Raw genomic sequence first — 22,156 nt, 5'->3', positions numbered from 1 at the left:
GTTTGAGTAGATCTCTGTGTGACAGACTGTAGCTGCAGTTACAGAGCTTTCTGCTTTAACCTCAAGTAGGCAGCTGCTGGCTCTCTTCCCGTTGGTCCCCAGTGGGCTGTTACTTTTGGGACTTGCTGTCATGCAGATGTTCAAGGAAATATTGATCTCAGCAAGCAATATGGAATCTCCATAAGACTGATTAAATCCTGCTTAAGTGGAAGAAAATCTGGTCTTATGATTATTAAGTATGTACAAGAGTTAGAAACCTTACTGCTTGAGTCTAGTTTTCATTCAGTGCTTTCTTTTGTCTTTAGTTTTGACTTAAGGATGCTGTATTGTTTCAAGATGCCAAGCTAATAAACGTTTCTCTATGGACAGTTCTTTTTTTTGTGGCTTGGAAGATGTGGCAGCCATTCTATTCCAAATAGAATTTCCAAATCTAGTTGTTTTTTCTACTGTAGTTGGATTCACCTTTCTCTTGATAATGTGTCTCTTCAGGACCTGCATTTCTATCTTGTTTTTCCTCTTGCATTCCTTGCCTTCTGCCAGTTGCTCTTGGCTTTTTCTAATGTGACTGCAGAACTTCTTGCTTCTGTTGCCTATTAATTTCTTGCTCCTCTGAACAGATGCTGTATTACGGTGTTGTGCAACCAGGAAGTATTTTTTATTAATTTCCCAGAACACTCAAATGTTGATCAATCTAAAGAGGGTGGTGGCCTCTATCTGGAATGTTCTTATGTCTCTGAGGCTGTGGTGCTAGAAAAGTTGCAGAGTGGTCACTGGGAAAGGAATGGGGACGATGAAGTTGCATTCAGTGAAGCTCAACCTTTTAGTGTAGCCTTAGAGGATGCAAAGTGATGGACTGTCATGCACACTGAGTTGTAGTGGTTGCCCAATGGTGGGCATGTGTTAGCTATAAGACTAACACGTACCCACAGGAACGACTTCAACTGAAGTTAAAGTTGCTTATTCTGAACTGCTCTAAAGAAACAGTTCTGGAGTTGAATTGGCCAATGTTACTTCAGTATGTCAAAGTGGCACAATTGTGTTGTGTGACTTGAGTTGCTTTGGAGCTGTTGCCTGGGTAAAAGAACTAATTCTTTGGACCTCCCAGTGACGTGCTGTTGGTTTTCTGTCAGCTTAAATCCCCCACTGCCCCACAGAAAGATCAAACGAGAACCGTGTGTTGGCCTGAGGGAGGGAGATGGGATCATGGGGTCCGTCAAAAACATCACCATAGTAGTTGCTGCTTATTTCCTGCACTCCCATCTAACTCTCCCCCTAGCATTTGTGCAGCTTTGTGGGGAATCTTATGTAGTTGATTCAGCTGAAAAACAGTATTTTCCTTAGGTCAGTTTCCTAATCCAGTTAAGAGCCGTCTCGCAGACGGTTACGACAAGAAGCGTAAGATGTCAGAAATAAAGATCCAGGGGGGGAGACAGATGGGTAGGAATGGTTTATGTCAGTTGCTCTACTCAGCGTTTTGTATCACCAAACAATAGCTTGAGGAAATGCTTGAGGTAGTCTAAAGTGGTACAGTGAGTGTTACTCACTCTTCTCACTGATGGTGAGGTCCACTGTCTGGCATTTACTCTTAAGTCAAAAGGGACAGTCTGAATGTAAATGCTAGACAGAAAATAATTACTTTTATTTTCTGATAGAGGAAAGAGATGGGCAAGAGAGGAATGGGGAAACAAAGACCATGTGTTCTGGGTGTTTTAAGGCCTCTCTTGAACCTTACTAAATCCTTGGTGCCTCTGGGAGGGGACGGGTGCCTGTTGTCATTCAGGAGCTGCTAGATCATAGGAGCTTTTATTTGTTACAGCTCGTTGTAACACTAATAGTTAATATGCATAATGGTCTTTTTGAGGTTATGGCTGCCACTGTGTTCTGAGTGTTATTAACTTCAGTTCACAAGGCACAGCTGTTCTCTTCTGCCCCCTGGAAGCAGAGCTCAGATGCTTGGGTGGACTTTTAGACTTCGGATTTAAGTCAAAAAGCAGCAAAGGTGGTGTGTGTGACTTGCACAGCAAGCTGGATCTATAGCCATGCATTCAGGTTTTGTGGGCTGTGCTGTTTTCCAGTGTGTGCTGACGCAGTTGACTAACCAGTCAACTAATTTGTGACTTCTGCTGAATCCTCCCTTCCAGTTTCCAACTGGAGACGTTTTCCTGGAATGCTCGGCCTCTGTAAGTGCGTGAGGGGAAGTATTCTAAATCCACTGGAATTTCCCCCAGGTCTCCAGCATCCATCTTGGCTAATTGGGTCTGAAGAAGGTCTGGAAGCTATTGTCAGGCTGCTCCTCCTCTCAGCATGCGGCAGTCCTTGCACAAGATGTTTACAGGCCCTGTCAGATCACTACATGGAGGAATCTAATCTGCTTGCCGTTCCCCTTCTGAAGAACAGCACATCAAAGAAATGACAATGTGTTTGATGTATGTGCTTGCCTCAGTGAATGAATGTAATGGATTAACAGCAGCTGGAGGAGGAGCCTGTTGGCTTACCAGAGTTATACAAAAATAAGTCTCCCTGGGATCTTTGCTTGGAGTCTGTTCTTCAGAGACCAGCTGAGGGCATGAGTGGTGGATGCCCTTTTAGCATCAGGCATGGGAGAGCTGTTGCTTTGCAGTCTCCCACTCTCGACCCTATGGCAGCTTCAGTAACTCTGTTGATTGTTTTACATGGAAATGATTGCAGTCTGGATGCTTGAAGGCCGTTCTGACTATGACAGTGACTCTTTGCTACCTTTTGTGGTATCATTACTTCAGTTCAGATATTTTTTTGCACGTCTTTAGGTGGCTCTTCAGTCAAAGAGTTCCTTGGCTTAAAGTGGAAAGAGGTTTTGAAAAGGTGAATGGAACTAGGTTGTGTAACTCAAATTAGTTTCCTCTCTTCTTGGACTGTTTGGTGAAGATGTGTGTTCCATTGCATCGTAGCTTCTCTCCTCCTAAATGATGATTATCACCATTTTCTGGTAGATGACCCAAGATTTACACTTTTATTCCCCTGAGCTGTTTTTGCCTGCCATTTTCTGTGGTTCCAGGGAGAAACTGCAGCATATAAAGTCTTTACTGTTTCTTCCATATTTCAACAGCACTTTACTTTTACATGTTTTGCTGAGGGATTTCTGTAGGGGTACAGGGGATCCTGGCTGGAAGCAAAATTGTTAAAAGCAAAATAAAATCCACTTTCTATTCTGGGTCACCTGGAAAAGTCTGAGCATGCATGGCCTGTGAGGTTGGGCTAAAGACAGCCTCTTAGGTGCTATTTTGTTCCAAACTTCCAAGCAGAAGATGAATTGTGCGGTTGGTTGCTTTGTTTTTTTGCCTTAAATCATCAAGGTTTGCTTTCTATACAAAGTGTAAGCAGAATCCACCCCTTATTGCAGACTTGCTTCCCCCCATCATGGGATTGGGAAGAGGCAAAGTGGCAGCTGCAGAATTCCTCTTGAGACCAGCCTAACTCCGAGGCTTCTGACAGCTTGAGCATGTCCTGGATGCTGATGTTTTGCTGCCATTGCTTCAAATACTCTAACAGCTGCAGGATTTATAAACACGACTGCAAGTAGGGTCTTCCTGGTAAATGGGAGAATGCCTGCAGTCATAGAAGCATCTCTCCTTCCAGCACTGGTGGTGATTGCAGTGACTCCAGTTTCTGAGTAACAGAAGAAAAGGGGTCACATAGGAATAGTCATAGTGGAGCAGAAAGCTGTTCATCTGCTACAGATTGGTTCCTGTGGAGCATCATGTATGGCTTTTTGTGCTTGGCTGAGTATAAGTGATTGCAGAACTGCACGTGGTTGCGACCTATTTTAGGTTGTTTTGGTGTTGGCTTTTTTTTTTTTTTCCCCCTTTGAACTACAAACTTAATTGTTTTTCATAAGCTGAAGCTTGTCTGTAATTAAGATGCTGTGGGCATGTCTGTCACCTACTTCCTGCTTGATGGCATTTGGTACATTGGCTGGGAGAAGTGTTTTCCCTTCCCTCCCCCCTCAAAAAAGAAGAGGTACCTCAGTACTATGAACCCATTCTGATCTGTTGCAGTAGATCTGATTGCAGTTCTCAGCCTGTTGCTTCCCTGAACAGAACTTGTCTCTCAGGGCTAGTTTTACATATTGCTGCTTATGGATTTGTTGAGTCTAGAAAGTGGGGCTCATCAGTTTGGTTGTGACTCACCTTATCCTGTATCCCTGTGCTGCTGCATGCTTTATTTAGAAGGGTTTAAACCTTCAGATCAAGGCTGGAGATAGGCAGCTACAATTAAAGCAAACAGAAATCTGAATTCTTGTTGGTGCTTAACTGGTTTGCTCCCCCACATCCTCCATCTGGAGCTCTTTGATGTGCTCTTACTTTTGAGGATTACACAAGCATTGAGTACTGTAGGTTCCCAGATGGCACTCCCAATTCTGAGCGACTCCTCATTGCATCTACTCCACTTGTGTTCCTCTGAAGCTGTGCTTTGAGTCTTAAATGTGAGTGTCCTTGTTGAATTTTCCCACAGTTTAATGCCTATTTCCCCCTTGGTTTTTTCTGCTCTGTAGACTGGCTGACTCCTCCCCTGCTCCATTTGTTTTTTCACTTTGTACCAGAGTAAATAAATTCATATTTGGCAAAACATTGATTACATATGTATTCTTCTAAGCTGTTAAACTGTGATGTATTTTTGGACACAACAGTAAGACACTGACAAAGTTATTGCTGTTATGTTACTCCAGTTGAACATTATGATGGCACTTAAAGTTATTGGAATCACTGCACTGAAAAAACAGTATGTTGCATTTGGGTACACAGACTCATCTCCTGCTGTGCACAGATAGGGTGCTCCTCAGTGAAGCTGGGAGATGCCTCCAATTAGGACACATGGGAACATAAAGTCAAGTACTGGTGTGAAATGATTCTTCTCTACAGTGCAAGGGAGGAGTTAAACCAGTCGCTCAAAGTGATCACGCAGTGTACATCAATGTGACACAGTGCACCCTCCTAACTGTGCTGGGCCAAAGCAGTTCCACTGCTGGAGGTTAGCATCTGCAATGATTCTTTCTTAGCTTGAATGCTGAGACTATTAGAACCAAACTTGGTTCTCAGTTAAGCACTAAGACTCTTATTAGCTGTCTGTCCAAAATTCTGCTCAGTGACTTATTTGTGTTTACAATGGAGGCTTCTCCAGAAATGAAAGGTGCAGAAAATGTGTGGCAGTTATCTCAGTAGAATGTAAAGAGGCTTTTTTTTCCTTTTTTTCCATTAATTAACTTTACATTGATGCAGAATAACTGATCTCTGATAGGATTCCGAGTAATATCCTGAAGATATATATATGCACCTTTACGTCTTGGCAGTACAAGAGCACACATGACTCTGCATGCAGTGGGCACTGCTGATTGCATGAATAGTCTTGGATGAGTGAGAGCTGAGACTTGCTGTGATGGACAATGATTGTCTTTTTCTGTTTTCTACATCTGATCAGATGAATATGTAATAAAGAAGCTGGGTAATGGCTGTTCCTGGACTAATATGGAGAAGAGTGTTTCTAGCTAATTTCACTATTTCTCTACATTGGTCTTGGAAGAAATAGACTTCTTTACAGATGCTGCAGTATTTTGTTCTTTATTGCAGGGAGTTTCTGGAACAACATGGTGAATTCTGCCTGGTCTGTATTTACATGCGAGATGAGGTAAGGCAGCAAAACCTTCTTAACCATCTTTTCTTCTACCCCTAAAATATAAGGAAAACTTTTCCAACCTGGAAAGTGTTTCTTTTGAACTTTCTTGAGAGGGGAAGTAGAAAAATGTTGATCTTTTCAAAGCCTGACAAGTCTGTATGGAAAAAAGTTCTCTTGGAACGTAACCCTGGGCCAGTTAGACCTCTGAGCCCATAAAATGAGCTCAGTGACCTGTTTGTGTTTTTCTTTCCAACATCTTTTAAAGCTCGAGTCAAAACAGTGGTTTCATTTTAATAAATATTTGCTTTTCTCCCTGTTTTGATCTTTTGCTATTAATGTTTTGTTTAAAATTTTGTATGTGTGTATTATGGAATTTGCTCTCCCTAGCTGTCCCATTTACTTCCCACTGACCTCTGTGGACATACTGTCTTTATTCTAGAACAGGTCATTACAAGCAGATGGGAGGTGTGTGTAACGAAATCAGCCATCTCCTAGATCAGAGATGTTGCCTGGTTTAACTTGCTGACATAAAAATCGTGCTTTGCTGTGGCTGGATTAGGTTTGATTGTATGCATGGGAAAGAAATGTACAGGTTATGTTCTATGAAGATAATTGAATAGTGAGTTTAGTAAAGCAATACAGGTGAATACAAATGGATTCAGGTTTCACTTCTAACTGTGCAAAGAGTGTTTTGAGTTGTTTCTGGTGCTATGTGTTGGTTGTTTTAATGCAGACTTCTTTCCACAGAGACCTCTTTACAAGCTCTCAGGTAGGCAGTTGTTGTAATTTCTCCTCTGCTTTTATTACAGATCTCAGGAAAAGATGCACTGGAGAAGACAACGCTGAAGTCACTTGGCTTAACAGGAGGCAGTGCTATTGTCAGGTTGGGAGGAGCAAGTTTGAGCTCTTTGTTTTGTATTTTCACTCCAGTGAATTTGTTTTGTTCAAGTATCAGGGAAAAAAAAGCATGAAAAAGTTCAAAAAGACAAACATCACTGCACTCAGTAATTATTGTATTTGCCTGTTTATCTGAAACTGCTGCCCAGATGTGCTTCCCACAGCTGCAGATGCTGGCACCAACCAGTTGTAAGGATTAAAGGGGCTTGTTTCCTTCTTGTTTTTTCTTCTTGACTTTTTGTTGTGTGTGTTTTTTTTCTTCTTTTCTATCTTTATTTTTTTTTTCCCTCTCTAATTTTCTGCCTTTATTTGTTTATTTATTATTTTAAGCTCCCAAACCCTGCAGTGCCTCCTGCTGTCTGGGTTGATGAGGTGGGAGTCAATGATTGGCTTAGTGCAATCCACTAGCTCATTCCTTCTGTTCCTTATAATATAGGTGGAAGGCAGAAATGACTAAAAACTGTGCTTTACATTTGACTGTTGTTTGTTTTTTTTCCTTTAATTTTCTTCTCTTCCTGTGGAGAGAGCAGTTCCTGTTCTGTTTTTGCCCCCTTCCTAATTTCAGAACAATCAAAACAAGCAGTTTATTAAAATATAATCTAGTCGTCTTCGTTGCATCTTGGTCGTGTTGAGAATGGGAAGAACAGTACCGTTACTAAAAATGATTGTGTGTGTGTGTGTCTCCTTTTAAGGGTTGTCGTGAAGAAATGCAGTTTGCCTGGTCAGGAGGAAGCAGTGGATACCACAACACAGTGTGATGAGCCTGTAGTGAGACCAGGCTCTACTGAAGGAGCAGTGGATGTGCCCCTACCTCAGACACAGACATTCCCGACTGTCTTGGACCACGGGGATGAGGCCTTGTCTTTAAACAACTGCACTGACAAGCAAGACTCGATTAGAGAATCACATGCCAGCACGGAGGAGCTGTGTCCTCCCTCAGAGCCCAAGTCTTCCCCATTTGTCCCTTTTATTGGAGGTGGACAACGTCTGGGGGACTCTGTGTCTGCAGAACCTCTTGAGTTAGATATGCCATCTTCAGAGCTGCCAACAACTTTTTCTAGCCCTGGAGGCCCTTCTAAGCCAAAGAAGTCAAAGAACAGCCAAGAACTGCAGAAGGAACAAGAGCAGGTAAAATAATTTGTTTGCAGTCAGTCTTTGTGTTCTCCCTTGCCCTTAGCTGAGCTCCTGAAAGAGGAAAGATGTTTTAATATTTGTGTTAGATGCCATGATGTCATACGTACAGTTCTGCCAAGAAAGTGCTGCATTTTTACTATAGGACTTAGGAAGGCTGGATTGGGTGTTTATGAATTTACGTGCTGTTCAGAAGTAAGAAAATCTTTGAACCTTGAGGTATTTTTTAAATGATTGGTTCTAATGGAGGCAATGCCTTAGAAATGTAGTCCAGAAGAGCTTTTATTTCTGCTTTAAATTTCATAAAAAGCTAAATTTCTGTAACCAATGCCTGCTTTGTCACCTGAGCCCTGTTTGGCTGCTCCCTCCTGTGTAGTTATACTACAAATGAGCAGAGTTTGGCCAGACTTGTGTTTTGTAGCTCTCTGGAGATGTTTGCTGCTACATGTGGCTGACTTACCTTCTGTGTGATCCAACAGATACATGCCTGGTACATTTTTCCCCATATTGAAAGTGGTAACTTTTCTAGCTCATTATATGTTCATGTCCTAGAAGTGGAAGTGGTCTTAACAAGTATGTTGCACTGAACTCTATGGTGAAGTAATGTGATTATAAAAGCAGTATCCCATGCTGGTGGTCGTTAATATTTGCTTCCTCAGGTCTTCTGTCTGTAGTCACTTAGACTTGTAGTTTCTGTTGATGACATGGTAAATTGTAAGGGCCACAGATACAGGAAAGGAAGCTTTCAGCTACAGAATCACAGAATGGCCTGGGTTGGAAGGGACTTCAAGCTCCCTCAGCCTGTCCTTGTAGGGGAGATGCTCCAGCTACAGTTGCATCAGTCTTGCTGAACTCTAAATATCTGAAAAATGAGGTCTGGGCCTCTTCCTTTCAGTCTCTCATATAAAGATGTATTCTGTCTTGCTTTAAAATATCCTTTGATAAAACCTACCTCTCTTTAATTCTGTTTCCACAAATACAAATTGTGCATCTATCTGCGTTGTTGGTGTCCCTGAGTTAGAAATGTATTGGTTAAAAGTGCTGTAATCCATATAGTGATACCAAAACTCGAGGATTCAAGAATGCTACGTTGTCATTACAGGATGGTCTTTGAATCACGTCAAGTATACTTTCAGTAGGGCAGCAATATGGAATTGGATGCCTTCAGAAGGCTTGGATATGTCTGATAAGTAGCATAGTATGAGGGGTGTTAGCAGTATTTCCATATGAAGTTGTGTGTTAGGGGTTTCATGTCCCCTGTTCTCTGTGACCGGGTCCTTCCTTTGTCCCTTCACTCCACACGTCATCAGGATGGCTGGATTTAATCTTTAGAGGTCTCCTTTGTTGTTTCCCAGTTTTTAGTACCTCTTAGAGTTGGAGTTTGGTGTTTATCTTTGGTTGTGAACCAGCCAAGGGATTAAACAAAGGAAAGCCATGTGTAGGAAGAAAAGATGCCTGTCACTGTTCCAAGGGATCTTGGTCCAGGAAGAGTTTAACAAGGCTGTGCATATTGCCCTCACACTGATGTAGAGATTCTACCTTGGTTGACTTCTTTGTGGTTGCAGTCCATTCTTGATGAGTTTCAGAGTTGTTTAGGAGAAGCCAGACCCTGGAAGGACTCTGGAGCAGTTACAAATGTAGCAGGAAGAAGCCTTGCCAACCCAGTGGTGAATGTTTTAGTATATTAGAAACATGTTTGGGTCCTTTTAATCAGTGTTATTTAACCTTTTGGAACAGGCTCTGAGCATGGCGAACTAAACAGTAGGCTGTGTAATTTGTCTAATGTAATGCATTGCTTGCTTCAGTGACACTCTCACCTATGAGAGGGATTTTAGAAAGGAGGAGTTTCAGTTGTGTCTGAAAAGGAAGGAAGAACACGAGGGTTTGCTGCTGTTCTTCTCCATCTGCCGTCTGTGCTTCTCCACACGCTGACGGGAGACACAGAGCTAATTTTATAACTTTCCTGGTTACAGCTTAATGGGAAGCTGTGCTGATGGGCGCAGAGCTGAGCTGCGGTGATCTCTTGTGTGAGATCCAGCATCTTGTTCAGAAGTGCAGCCCAGTTCAATCCACTCGGAGGCACTTTGGGAACCGGCTTCCCCTCCAGTTTGAGAGCAGCCCAGGGAGCAGCTGCAGATTCTGTCGGGGGGGGGCTCTGCCCTTGTGTTAAACAGCATGTGATTTTTGACTGCTGTTTTCAAGCCCTTTGATCTCTGCTGCTTTTGCAGCTGATTGATTACATTTTGTTCCTCCTCCATTCCTGCCATCCTCTGCTCTCAGCAGCAACAGCAGAGCGGGGCTGGCCACATGGCATCTGCTTTTTGTCCCTTTTCAGTCCTGAGGGGGAAAAAAAAAAACAAAACAAAACAAATTATTTTTAAACATCAAAGGTCCATTTTTGTAAAAGAATCTTCCCATTAATGCTTTGCCTGTGTGTGGTTTTTGGAGCCGAAGAGAGGCTGGATAAAATCTGTGCTGGCGTCCCTTCGTTTCTTAGGCTAAAGATGGTTTACAGACAGCTGCGTGCTGACTTTGATGTCAGAACATTAATTATTAGAAGGTAACTTTACACCAGATTCCCCTGGAGATTAGAGCTCCCTGAGGTGCTGGGGAGGAGGTGGTTCTCCAAGGAGATCTTACAGCTCTGGAAAGCACAACAGCCTTCACTATCCTTACAGCTGGAGAAAGGTTTTCCTCAGCTCACCTTCTTAGGGCCGGAGCAGTGACCTTGGAGTGAATTGCTTTGTTAGCAGTTGGTGGTATGGCATAGACTGCAGTTACATAGGCTGTGTAGCAGACACTGCTGTGAATAGATGACTTCAGCCCGCTGTTGGGAAACGTGTGATGTTGTGGCTTTAGTAGTAGAATCAGAGACTTTGAAGAACTGCTGTTAGGGAAGGTGACAAACCATAATGCAGGTATCACTGCAGAAAGATGGCGGCAAGTGCATAATTCTTCTGAATTAGATAATGGAAGGTAGAAACTGCCTTACAGTCAGCTTCCATTGCATTCTGTTGTGCAGAGAGTACCACGTGTGGGGCTGAGAAGTAATTTGGTTGGCCTGGTGTGTTCTATTTCCAAAATGTCCCTTGGATTCTGCCTGTACCTCAGGCTGGTGGGTGATGCCTTGCATTAAAGCTGTATTGAAAGTACTCAGATTGAAAGGCACCTGATGGGAATAGCTAAGTGAGTAAATGGTAATGGATAAGGAAATGGGGATAGGATGGTTGGTTACTGGACTTTGGGCAAGGAGAGAATTGATGGAGCACCAGCAGAACCCTTTGTCTCTGAATAGTGTTTCTCATGCCCTTAAAGAGGCAACATATATGGTTGATTCCAGTGGGTGTGAAATGTGCCGCAGAAGAGATGTGATGGTGTGGCAGCCTTTGCATCTTTGGGGGCAGAACAGTCACGTCTGCTGAGCGGTGCCTTATAGATCCCTCATGCTGCTCTTTGATGGGAATCAGGCTGCCACACAATTCTGAAATCAAACTGCAGAAGCTTTGAAAAACAAGCTCACAACATTTGGCTCATCTTTCACTCATTGCAGCTCTCTCCATAACTCTCGTTGTTGGGTCTGAGCTGAGATTGTCATCCTAGGAAGTTCTTGCTGCAGTGCTGTGTGCTTGCAGTCTCGCAAGGTGTTCACATCTCTGCTCTTCTGCACAGCAAACTTTCTGTTTCTTCATGTGAAGGTGCTGCAGTGCTGTGTCAGTTTGGAAGTTGATGTCAGCAGCGTTCAGGGTTGGCTGGGAAACAGGAGAAAATGACACGGCTGTGTTTCAGCTCCCATCCGTGTCTGTGCTGGTATAGGTGTGCTGCAGAGTTAAATGGAGACATCTTGAATGGGGCATTTATGTATGGGAAGTAGTATGTTTTGTGTCAGCATGTGTGCAGTTCCAATAGGCTGGAGATTGGCTGTGGGGGGGACGTTCCAGAAGTCTTTTCTCTATACACGTGCTTTCAGAGTGAAATGAGATGTGCCTGATGCGTGGGGAGGCTGGGCCAACCCTGATGCCAGCCTGGCCTTCCCAGCCCCTTCTTGCAGCACTGATTCCCACTGTACTGCTCAGCATCGCTCCCTGCAGCCCCGCGTTCCTCCCTGCGCCCAGGGAAAGAAAGCTGCAATCAGGGTCCTTCACCCTCTAGTTACAGCGGGCTCTGCTCAGCTTTCTAAATGTAGCCAAGGGTCCCACCCATACAACCTCGCTCTTCTAATTTCTCAAATTACCCTTTAGTGCCCGCAAATGGAGTGGATGTTGCCTTGTAATTTGTTGTCTCTTTTGACAATTGAAGGAGACTCCTTCTGTTCCCAAGGGGCCCGTGCCTGGGGGAAGGGAGATGGAGGGCAGACGTTCAGGCATTCATTTGGATTGGAAAGAATATATAAGGGAATATAGGGGGGAGAAATGGGAAACAGATTTGTTCACAGAGCTTAGAGCTGTGTTAGGCTGACTGGGAAGAAATGCTGTATTAACTATCAAAACTTTTATTCTCTTGGGTCTCCTCAGTCATTGACTGCTTCCCCTGCCGATCCTGCTGCCTGTAGTATGGTGCACTGCTTTAAAGCATTGGGCATTTAAAGATGTCTAGGGCTTAAAACGTTTGGATTGTTCAAGAGTGAGTAGATGTATAACAGCCTTATGTGTGTGTGACCCTTACAGTGGTTATGTTCATAATCAGTGTCAAATACTTTAAGTGCAAAGCAAAAGGGTTTTGCTGTCTAAGGGAGTTCTCTCTGTTGGATGAGAAGTGATACGTACCCGAAACCAGGTTAAGAAAGTCGAAATATGTTTGATAAAACCCCACAGTGACTGAGTTGAAGGAACTCAACAGGTAAAAGGCTGCCTCTAGAGTAAGAAAAGATGGGCTGAGACCTGACTGGGAACTGGTGCCCTTGGCTCTATGGCAAGAGAATGCGAAGCAAAGAGAATGGAAGGTGATGACAGGCAGGAATGTCGCATATAGACAGATTGAAAGGGCAGTTTGTAGCTCTGGTACTTAGAATAACACCTGCACTCATTGTGTGGCGCCTGTGGGATGGTGGGACAGCAGAGTACCTCCTTAGTGTCGTGAATTCTCCACTGGTGGTTGGAGGTTCAGTTTGCAAACACTCATTCACGTACCTTACAGTGTAAGCAGTGCAGTGCATTTAAAACTAACCCACACTTGCTTTTATTCTCCAGCTTGTAGAACGAGAGCCTCTTCTGTGCCACCCAGACCTGCTGGAACCAATTCCTGCTGACCTGGAAGAGCTTCCTGATGAATTCTTTGAAGTCACAGTGGATGATGTACGGAAACGTTTGGCACAACTGCAGAGTGAGAGGCAAGTTCCATTTCTACTGATGACTGTGTTTGTCTCGTATCCTGTTGCTGAGCACACTCACACCGTGCCCCTGTTGCTGGGTTCTGGGGTAAGGGTTGTAGGTAAGTATGGAGCTTGGAATTAATGATAAGCAATGGAAATCTCTTTGTGCAGTTTGATTTCACAGGCTATGCCATGTTTCTGTTTAAAGAACCATTGTGTGTGAGCTTAGTTCACTGTGTTTGGGTGAATTGCTTCACTTGAAAGTTTCATGGTGAAGTCTGTGATGCCGGGGTGGGTGGTGATAAGTTTATCTGAGAACCTCGAGCTAGTCAGGGCCAGTCCCTCACTAAAAAAAGGAGTAAAAGAAAGGTTCCTTCCTGTCTTCTACACTTCAAAGAGTTCATCAAAGCCACTTAACGCCCCATCTCGGTTTCTTTTTTTCTTCCTTTTCTTCTGTAAGATAAGCCACTGTCTTTTATATTCCATGTGCTATTATTTGCTGGAGGCTCACAGCAGTGTTGAAGCCCTGCTTTCTGTTTTGATCCGACTTCACATAAACTACTAGAAATTAAATGGCTGGAATCAGTAACTTGTAATGGACAAATGTATGAGCACATTGCTACAGCTTCTTAGGAAGAGCTCCCACTAAGTAAGTATCAAAAGCAGCATGACAAGCATGGCAAGGGAGAGGATTCTCTCTCAGCTCTGCTTTTGTGAGGCCCTATGTTGGGCTATTGTGTTTAGCTTTGGGGCCCTCAATGTATGAAAGATGTACTTCTGCTGGAGAAGGACCATGGTGGGGTCTTGAGGATGATCACAGGGCTGAGGCACTTTTCCTGTGAACAAAGGATAAGAGAGATGGGGTTGTTTAGTCTAGAGAAGAAAAAGCTCTGGGGAGATCTTCCAACAGCCCTCCAGTACCTAAAGGAACCTACAGCAAATCTGGGAATGGATTCTGTTAGGGAGTGTAAGGGCAGGACAAGGCAGTGGCTTTAAATGGGAAGAAGGTGGATTTAGATTAGACTTTGAGAGGCAGTTATCTGCTTTTGACAGTGGTGAGACACTGGAACAGGTTGCAAAGAGAAATTGTGGATGCTCCATCCCTGAAAGTGTTAAGACCAGGTTGGATGGAGCTTTGAGCCCATGGCAGAGAGGTTGGAACTAGATGATCTTGAAGGTCCTTTCCAAACCAAACGATTCTGTGACTTCATTAGCAATAACTGGCTTTTTCAGCTAGAGAGAAAAGCCTTATGTTCTATGAAGCAGAATTAACCTTTTATTAGACCTTGGTAATAAAGTCCAAATTGAAATAATGCGAATACAAATGTAACCACAAATCAAGACATGAGAATGTTTGAGGGCAGGCGCTTGGGGGGCAGAATGGGGGTACTGGAGTTGGACTTGGGGGGCAGAACTGGATCAATGGACTTGGGGGGCAGGATGAGCTGAATGGACTTGGGCAGAATGACGGCTCTGGACTTGGGGGGCAGGATGCGATGAATGGACTTGGGGGGCAGAGTGAGGGCTCTAGAGTTGGACCTATAGGAAGCTGAGCTAACAAAGCACCTCACTGTTTAAGTAACTTGTTGATTATTTGTAACTTTATTGTACTTAAATTCTAGTTCTGAATAAAAGCTTACCTTAAGGGAAGGTATCCTCCCCATCACAACAGCATTCGGCTGTCTGTATGCTCTCAAATAAATTAATTTCATCAGTGTGTTTATTTTTAAGAGCATCTCAACATTCCTTTAAACTCTGCAAGCAATCCATGAAACTACACTATAGCCAAGATGAGTTGGAGCTGGTTTTTCTCCCCATAGGCCTCTGAAATCCACATGAGTCCACAGATGGGCTTGAAAATTGCTCTGCCACTTGTGGGCCTGGAGCAGTTAGTGGTACAAATGTGGGGTCATTTGGTTGGGGGTTACTGGAATTCAGCCCCCTCAGAAATTCCCTCATTTCCAAAGTTGCTGATGCTTGTCATCCTTCCCCCCCTCACAGCCAGGGATAAATATAAAGACAAGTTCCACATGAAAGTGATATCAGTTGGCTTCTGATCTGAGCGGCTGAATCTCAGTAAGGACTAGATGCATTCAGGGCAGTGTTTTATATACAATTAGAATTTAATTCTGATTTTGTGAGGAGACAAGAATTGGTATCAAAAATCAGCACACAAAGAAGACACAGCGCAGGTTAATTTCATGTTTGTGAGTGATACTGTCAGAGCATTTCAGTGGTGAACTGACAGTTCTGAGTCCAGTAGGTGAATTAAGGCTGCAGTGGTTTTGTTTAGCGGCTGTTGTTCCTGCGGCACCTTGTGATTCTCAAAAATAAAGAGGCCCTTCACACTGGGTGGGTGTAGGAGATACCTTACAAATAGCTGTGCATCACCAAAATGGCTTCTGGTAAACAGGATATCCAGAAACGAGGGAAAGATCTGAAGCTGAACATGGGATTGAAAGGGATCTGTTGGATCTAAGCTTATTTCTTTACTTACAGGAAAAAAATATGTATATATTTTTGTGAATGCACTGATTGATCTCAGATATACTGCTGGGAGAGATACATGGAGAAACTGAGCAGTTCTCATCAGCTTTGCTTTGACTTTATACTTCCTCATTAAAATCAAAGTGTATCTTAAATTTACAGAACTGACAGTTTGTTTTCCCACGTATCCAGGAAACGCCTGGAAGAAGCTCCACTGCTGACCAGATCCTTAAGGGAGGCTCAGCTGAAAGAAAAGCTGGAACGTTACCCAAAGGTAGCACTTGTGCTTTGCCCAGTCCTTCTGCATAGTCCACATGTGGGGGTCAGTAGCTTTGTGAGCCAGATGAGAACAAGATCTTCAGCTTCTTACAGGGGGATGTTGTAAATTCCTTCCTTGTTAATTGTGGGACTTGCATAATAGCTGTATCAATTAAAATCATCTCACATGGAATGATGCGGTTGAGTGCCACGCAGTATAACTCCTTTTGCTTTGTTCCACATGATGGTTCAAAACCCCCTTACGTGCATGTTCTACTCGACAGAACTGTTCTATCCACCTCTCCTCTGTAAACTCCTGAGTTTCAATAATATCTCATAACGGGCTTGAAGAGTGAGCAGAGCCCCAAAATACAATGTTATGGCCCCAAAATACAATGTTATGGCCCCAAAATACAATGTTATGGCCCCAAAATACAATGTTATGGCCCCAAAATACAGTGTTACAGACTGGAGATACTTCTTTCTGTAAATATGATCTTGTTGCAGCTTTTGTCTTTGGTTTGTTGCAAAGAAATAAGAGATTAATTTCTCAAGTGAAGTGCTGTCTGGCCAACATTGCAAATAGAATGGTACAAGTTATTTCAGTTATACTGCCTGGGATCTGTGTGACTGGCAGATTCCTGCTATCACAGGTGCTTCAAGGTACTGATTCACTGTCTGTGCCTGTCCATATTTAGGAGATAGCAATGTCTTTTGAGCATCACTTAGTACAGGGAGCTAATTGACAGTGCTGCTGCATTGTAAGAGATAGTGTTTGTAAAGATCAGTTCTCTTATGGCCCTGGGGAGCCAGGCAGCCTGTGTGTGTCCTCTCAGGAGCTGCACAGTAATTACCAACCTGTATATTTTTCTGTGCCTGTTTAAAAAGGAAGATACAGATTTGAAGCCAAGGTCAGGCCTTTCCAAATGTCTGTGCACAACTGACCTGTGATACTTTGCCTCTGACCAGGTGGTGCTGAGGGTCCATTTCCCTGACCGCCATATCCTGCAGGGCTTCTTCCGACCTACTGAAACTGGTAAGAGCAGCCTCTGCTTCAGGTGTGCCTGCAGCTCACCACCCTCAGCACTGGTTAGTTGCATGGTTAGTTGCATGCCAAAAGAGGGTTGTCTCCGGGATGATCTTTCTGCTGTCCAGGGGAGTAACACACTTCCCATTTGTGGTGGGGTGGGAAAAAAGGAGCAAGCTATGCCTACTGTAATAATGATAACAGGAGCTGGATATTCCTGCCTCTGTCAGTTCACAAAAGATAGAAGGTTGGACTGTGTGCAGAGCAACCCTTGCTATTATTAATTTAGATCTTATTTTGAGTTGGCAGCAAAGCTATTTTGATACTTATATATGGAAGGGAAAACTAATAATTAGTTACTATCATCTCACCTGGCTTCTGTCTGCAAATCTTGGAGCTGCTATTGGATTTCTGTGGAAGAACTTGACAGCATCCTTTGATTTTTGCCAGGGATCTATCAAGTCTAAGCATTTTCTCCAAGAGGTTTCTTATAATAACAGGTGTAGTAGTGTTCCTTTGGTCAAAAGGCAGCCTGCAGACGTTGCATAGGGTCATTCTGGAGGTGTTAGCTCTTCTGCTGTGGGTGACTGGGGAAACAGATGTAACACAATGAACTTCTGTCTTCCTTTTTTCACAGTTGGCATTGTGAGAGATTTCATCAGAAGCCACCTTGCAGATCCAGATTTACCATTTTACTTGTGTGAGTGTGCTGTTGCTAACATTTGACCTTACTTTGTAAAGCCTGTTTCTAATCGTGATGCATATGAGATCTTGTGATGCCATGACATATCATCTGGGGGGGGATATATATATGCCTAAATACGGCATCAGAATGCAAAGGAGGTACTATCAGCTCTTAGCCATGTTATGATTCTACCTAATAAGGCTGTGTGGAAGTATTACTCATTTTATTTAAATAAAAAAAAGCAGTAGCCCATACCTGCTGTATTTATTGTTTTGGTTGCTGGGTGGCCCTGTTTTGTAACTTGTTTTTTAACTTCAGTTATTGCACCTCCCAGAGTCATCCTGAACGATGAAAGTTTGACGCTCTCTGAGGTAAGGACACACGTGTGCTCTCTCTGACTTGCTGCTCCCCTTTGCCACCTTTATATGCTTTAGTTGCTTTCAAATGAAGCTATGTGCTGCTGTGATCCCTGTAGACCTCTGCTTAGCCACAACTAATGGTACCAGGTGCTTCAGAGCACAAGCTCCTCACCAGAAGAGGTCCACCTTGTGCAGCAATATGGACTTTTTTTTTGCAGCAGGGGTAGGGGCTTCATATTGTTGTATAAATCAATCAGTGCCTTGCAAGGTCTGTACTGTATTTAACCTTAAAAAATTTAAAGCTGTATTTAACTTTCAAAAAAGGCATGAGCAGTTAATTGTGTTTGTAGCTGGCATAATATAGTAGGAGATGTGATGCCGGATTGGGATAGGTGGCTGTTTCCCATTTTTATGGCAAGAAGTAGAGGCAATATTAGTTACAAATCTGACCATTTTGATGCTACTGTCTGAGTGTTTAAAGGCCGAAAAGATTTTACCAGTCATTTTACCCCACGTAATGATGTTTAAAATGTGGTGTCCTTCAGAGATTCATGCCTTTATGCACTGGTGGACTTGGAGAGAAGAGTCAAGCAGACTGCAGTGAAGGTTTTAGCTTCATGCATCAGGGAGAGCAGAATGGTGCAGTGGCAGGAGAGAAAAAGGGACCTTTCAGGCAGTGTGGTGAGTCAGGTAGGCATTAGCATCTCTCTGAAGTTGTTTGTGATGGAGCTTTCCAAATTCCACAACTTCACGACCAGGCCATGTGGATATGATACAAGTGCAGCTGCTCGTAGGCTACTGAACATTCAGAGAGGCAAAGTGTGTATCCCTGTGTTCACAGGGAGAAATCTCTTCTTCCTGTAAGCTGTTAAAGATTCATCGCTGAAATTTGCTTTTTTGGGAGTGGTTTTTGTTACGTCAGCATTCTTTGTATTGTCACAGTACTTATGGCAGGTATAGATTCCTAGAGAGTTCTGAGCTTCTTGGGGATCACAGCCTCATTTGGTTTCATGGTTCAGGAGGTGCTGTGCAGTAGCTCTTGGCCTCTGCCCAGCTGCACAGCCTGAGGACTACTCTGCTTCTATCAGACTTCCTATACTCTGCTTAAGTGTGTCATCTCTTTGAATGTGCTGTTCAGAAGACTGTGCTTCTCCTACCAGACAGGAATGTGAACACGTATGTCTCGGTAAGAAGTAATACCATGGCAAGTGGGGTGACAAATGATTTTCTTTTCAAAGCCATTTTTGTATGATTTAATCAGTAACAAAAATACCAGTGGAAAACACTTTGTTTCTTTGAAACGGGAGACTTTTCCACTCAGGCATGAAGGCAGTTTCTCCCAGCTTCCTCTGACTTGTGCCATCTCATCCACATCTGCCATCCAAAACACTGTCTCAAGTCCCACATGGTAACCATGATGGGAAATGCAGAAGACAAATTTTGTCTTCAGATTTCCGAGAAACTCCAGGAAAAGGAAACCGGTTCTAGTTGCATTGCTAATAATACATTTGGAAAACATTCGGAGGAGAAGCAGATAATAAAAAATGTTATCCACTTGTTAGCTGTTCTGAAGCAAAGGAAGGAGGCCTGTTTGAAATGGCACACACACTCTGCTCACTGCCCCCACACCTTCTCCTGTCTTTGTCTTAAGCTGTTGTGTCTGATCACATCCCTCACCTAGAGTTCCTTTACACACGGATTCTAACATGCTTATTGGAAAGCTTTCTTTTCCATAGTTCCAAGGTCTCTCTGCAGCTCTCGACAGCAGATGTCTCCTGCATAAAATGAGCGTTTGTCGTTCTGAGATTTGGCTGGGATGCCTTCCAAGCTTTCCTGTCTCAGCCTCCAGCTTCTCTTGTGTTCCTACAAAATATACGGCTTCTTTTCAGTGTCTCTGCAGTGATTTCTTTTCCATATGCCACATTTCCCCTAGAATCCAATGGGCTTTGAGTTTTGACACTATTTTTTCTTTAAGATGACTTTTAAGTACCTCCAAGATGCTGAAGATTCAGAATTTGCCTCTGTAATTAACCTTTTCCCTCTTCTTGCTTCTTATCTCTTGGATATTTTGCTGCTCCAATTACTTCAATTTCTGACACTGCTTTCTGTTGCATTTTTTCAGTGTTGGAAAGCACCCTGTTTGCTTGTGTACCTGTCCTTATCACCTTGAAATTGCCTTTCAAGGATTTTCTATGTACCTGTGGTTATCACTGAGACTTTCAGAGGCAGAGGCTGCTTGACCACCAACATGAAACATTCTATGTATCAACTGCCAGCCTGGATGCTTTAGGAATGTACTGTGGTGGTGCTCCTTTCTGTGTGGTATGGCTTGGTTGGGAATGCCTATCCAGTGCCAGGCACAGATCACAGAGCTGCACCTTGGTTGCCCAGGATTTCTGCTAACAGTGGGTTTCAGGCTTCTGTGTTACTGTCTGTAAGGAAAAAGTAGATGGTGTCTGAGGTAGTAGCATGGGCACATTTGAGTGTTCAAACAATTATGTGAGTGTAATTTGTGTTGAAGCCAGTCCCAGGAGTCACTGCAGATGGTGTACTATGCTATTATCAATATTTCTCTTCTCTACGCTCTCTCGGTGCATTCAAGCTGATAAGATTGGAACCACGTTTATTAAATCTGATAGCTTACGGTGAAGGGAGAACATTCGTGATATAAGCAAAACCTGGGAAAATGACAAATATTGTCAGCTTGTTTGCCAGGGTATTTGGGCTGAAAGAACTGTCTGAAGTGAATTCTCCTGAAATGGGTGTACTTACACTATAGTGAGAACACAGATTGGCAACAAGGTATTCTGGAACCCGTGTAGACTTCAAGACATTGCTTTGATTTTTCTGTTTTATTTTTGTTATTGTTGTTTTTGCTGGCTGCCTTATCCTCACGTCCCTTGAAGTATTTTATAATGTTCTGCTCTCCAGAACTGAACAACCGCAGGCTTCCCTGGTGTAGCACTTGGCCTTGAGTTTCTTACAGCGCTGGTTGCCTGTTTGTGCTTCCCTAGGCTAGCCAAACTTCTCAGAGTTGCTTTTCCCTTTCTTGCTCCTCCCAGAACCAGGCACTTGAGTAGCGTGTGTCTGGAGGGCATTAGTAGAAAAAGCAATTAAATGCTGAGTTAATACTAGGAAAGAGTTAGCAGAAGGTAAGAGTACCAGCCACTGGGAAGGTCAAGGCAGCAAAGAGGGCAGGAGGCCATATTCCCTCTTCAGAGGAGCTGAAGGAATCCACTCTCTTCCATGTAAATATTTAGTTTTTTTAATCAGATCTTAGAGTGCACCAAGTGTTTCCTCTGGCACGTACAGCAGGGCAGGAGTGCAGAGGAGCTGTTTGTTCCTTTCTTTGCTTTCAGTTCTGTTTCCATATCCTATTCATTAATGCCATCTTGGGCAACACGGCTGGCATTTCCATTCCCCGAAGCTGACTGGCTCGGGCAGTGTGAGGCTTCCTGGCTTTGGCACAAGAGTCTGAATGTGATTTCAGAAGAAACTTCTTCACAAGAGCCTTTCCACCAGAGGTACTTCCAGTGGCTGGTCTTGGTGCTACTCCACTCACTAACAAGGAAAATCACAATTAATAGTGAAATTCTCCCAGACATGACATTCACTGTCCCGTGTGAAGCCTCAGCCCTTTGCAACCCATTCAGGATTTTCTCATCTAAGTAGGTTTTGGTAGGGATCTTACCTCCTATTTGTCATGCTAGTTCTGGTAACTCGTCACGGCTGTACATACTTGCTTCTTGTGCTGGCTTGGATTAGGGCAGTGCAGTAAGGATGAGGCCTTTCTTGCACGGCTTAGTTCAGAGTGGAAATTCTGCCAAAAATATTCCCTCTTCTACTATTAATTTCGGAGGCCAAATCTTTCTGATCTCAGCTCAAGGGCTCAATGAATACTCTTTATACCTGGATTCCTTCTTAAGTAGCCTTCTCAAAATAGTGCTTTCAAGTCTTATCTTTGCCTTATGAATTTTAAAGGGCCCCTGTTCAAGCTGGATCAGATTTCCCCCGTATTGGCTGCAGAATATCCATCTTCTTTTGCAGTTGCAGTCCACATTGAGAAGCTTTGTTCTCAGGTTATAAACAAGAACCACTTAGTCACTTTGCCCCTTTCACCATGGCTGTGGTGTTTATTTCTGTTTCAGCAATGCTTTGCAGTCTTGCTAGAGGAAGCTTTTGATCCACCGGCTTTCCGGTTGAATTTTCCAAGGGCTAGTTTATGTGTTTGGGGTGTGTGTACTATGCAGTATTTCATGTTGGTAGCTTGGGTTTCTCCTTCCATGCGCGTGTTCCTTTGAAGTGCTTATTTTCTTATTCATCTTTTAACATCAAACTAACAGCAGACCTGTGGC

The 22,156-nt window shown here is 43.4% G+C and overlaps 1 protein-coding gene across 4 annotated transcripts in view; it reads left to right on the top strand.

The window, feature by feature from the left end:
* The window catches only part of ASPSCR1 (ASPSCR1 tether for SLC2A4, UBX domain containing), a 33,794-nt gene that overhangs the window by 4,964 nt on the left and 6,674 nt on the right, over positions 1–22,156 (top strand). For 2 of the 4 annotated variants that reach the window (XM_085522879.1, XM_015879680.3), the window contains 8 exons: positions 5,604–5,661; positions 6,459–6,532; positions 7,239–7,674; positions 12,864–13,003; positions 15,665–15,746; positions 16,700–16,766; positions 17,395–17,457; positions 17,761–17,813. In XM_085522879.1, coding sequence (XP_085379005.1) covers positions 5,604–5,661; positions 6,459–6,532; positions 7,239–7,674; positions 12,864–13,003; positions 15,665–15,746; positions 16,700–16,766; positions 17,395–17,457; positions 17,761–17,813 — 973 coding nt within the window. Of the gene's footprint in view, positions 1–5,603; positions 5,662–6,458; positions 6,533–7,238; positions 7,675–12,863; positions 13,105–13,445; positions 13,620–15,664; positions 15,747–16,699; positions 16,767–17,394; positions 17,458–17,760; positions 17,814–22,156 lie in introns of those variants that run through there. The other 2 variants (XR_014936804.1, XM_085522880.1) reach the window with 2 other exon arrangements.

The sequence above is a fragment of the Coturnix japonica genome, chromosome 23 (genome assembly GCF_054131305.1).
Source record: "Coturnix japonica strain WE chromosome 23, WE-NBRP24, whole genome shotgun sequence".
NCBI classification, from domain to species: domain Eukaryota; kingdom Metazoa; phylum Chordata; class Aves; order Galliformes; family Phasianidae; genus Coturnix; species Coturnix japonica.
Note: the sequence above shows the minus strand (reverse complement) of the source record. Positions and strands in the feature narration are given on the sequence as shown.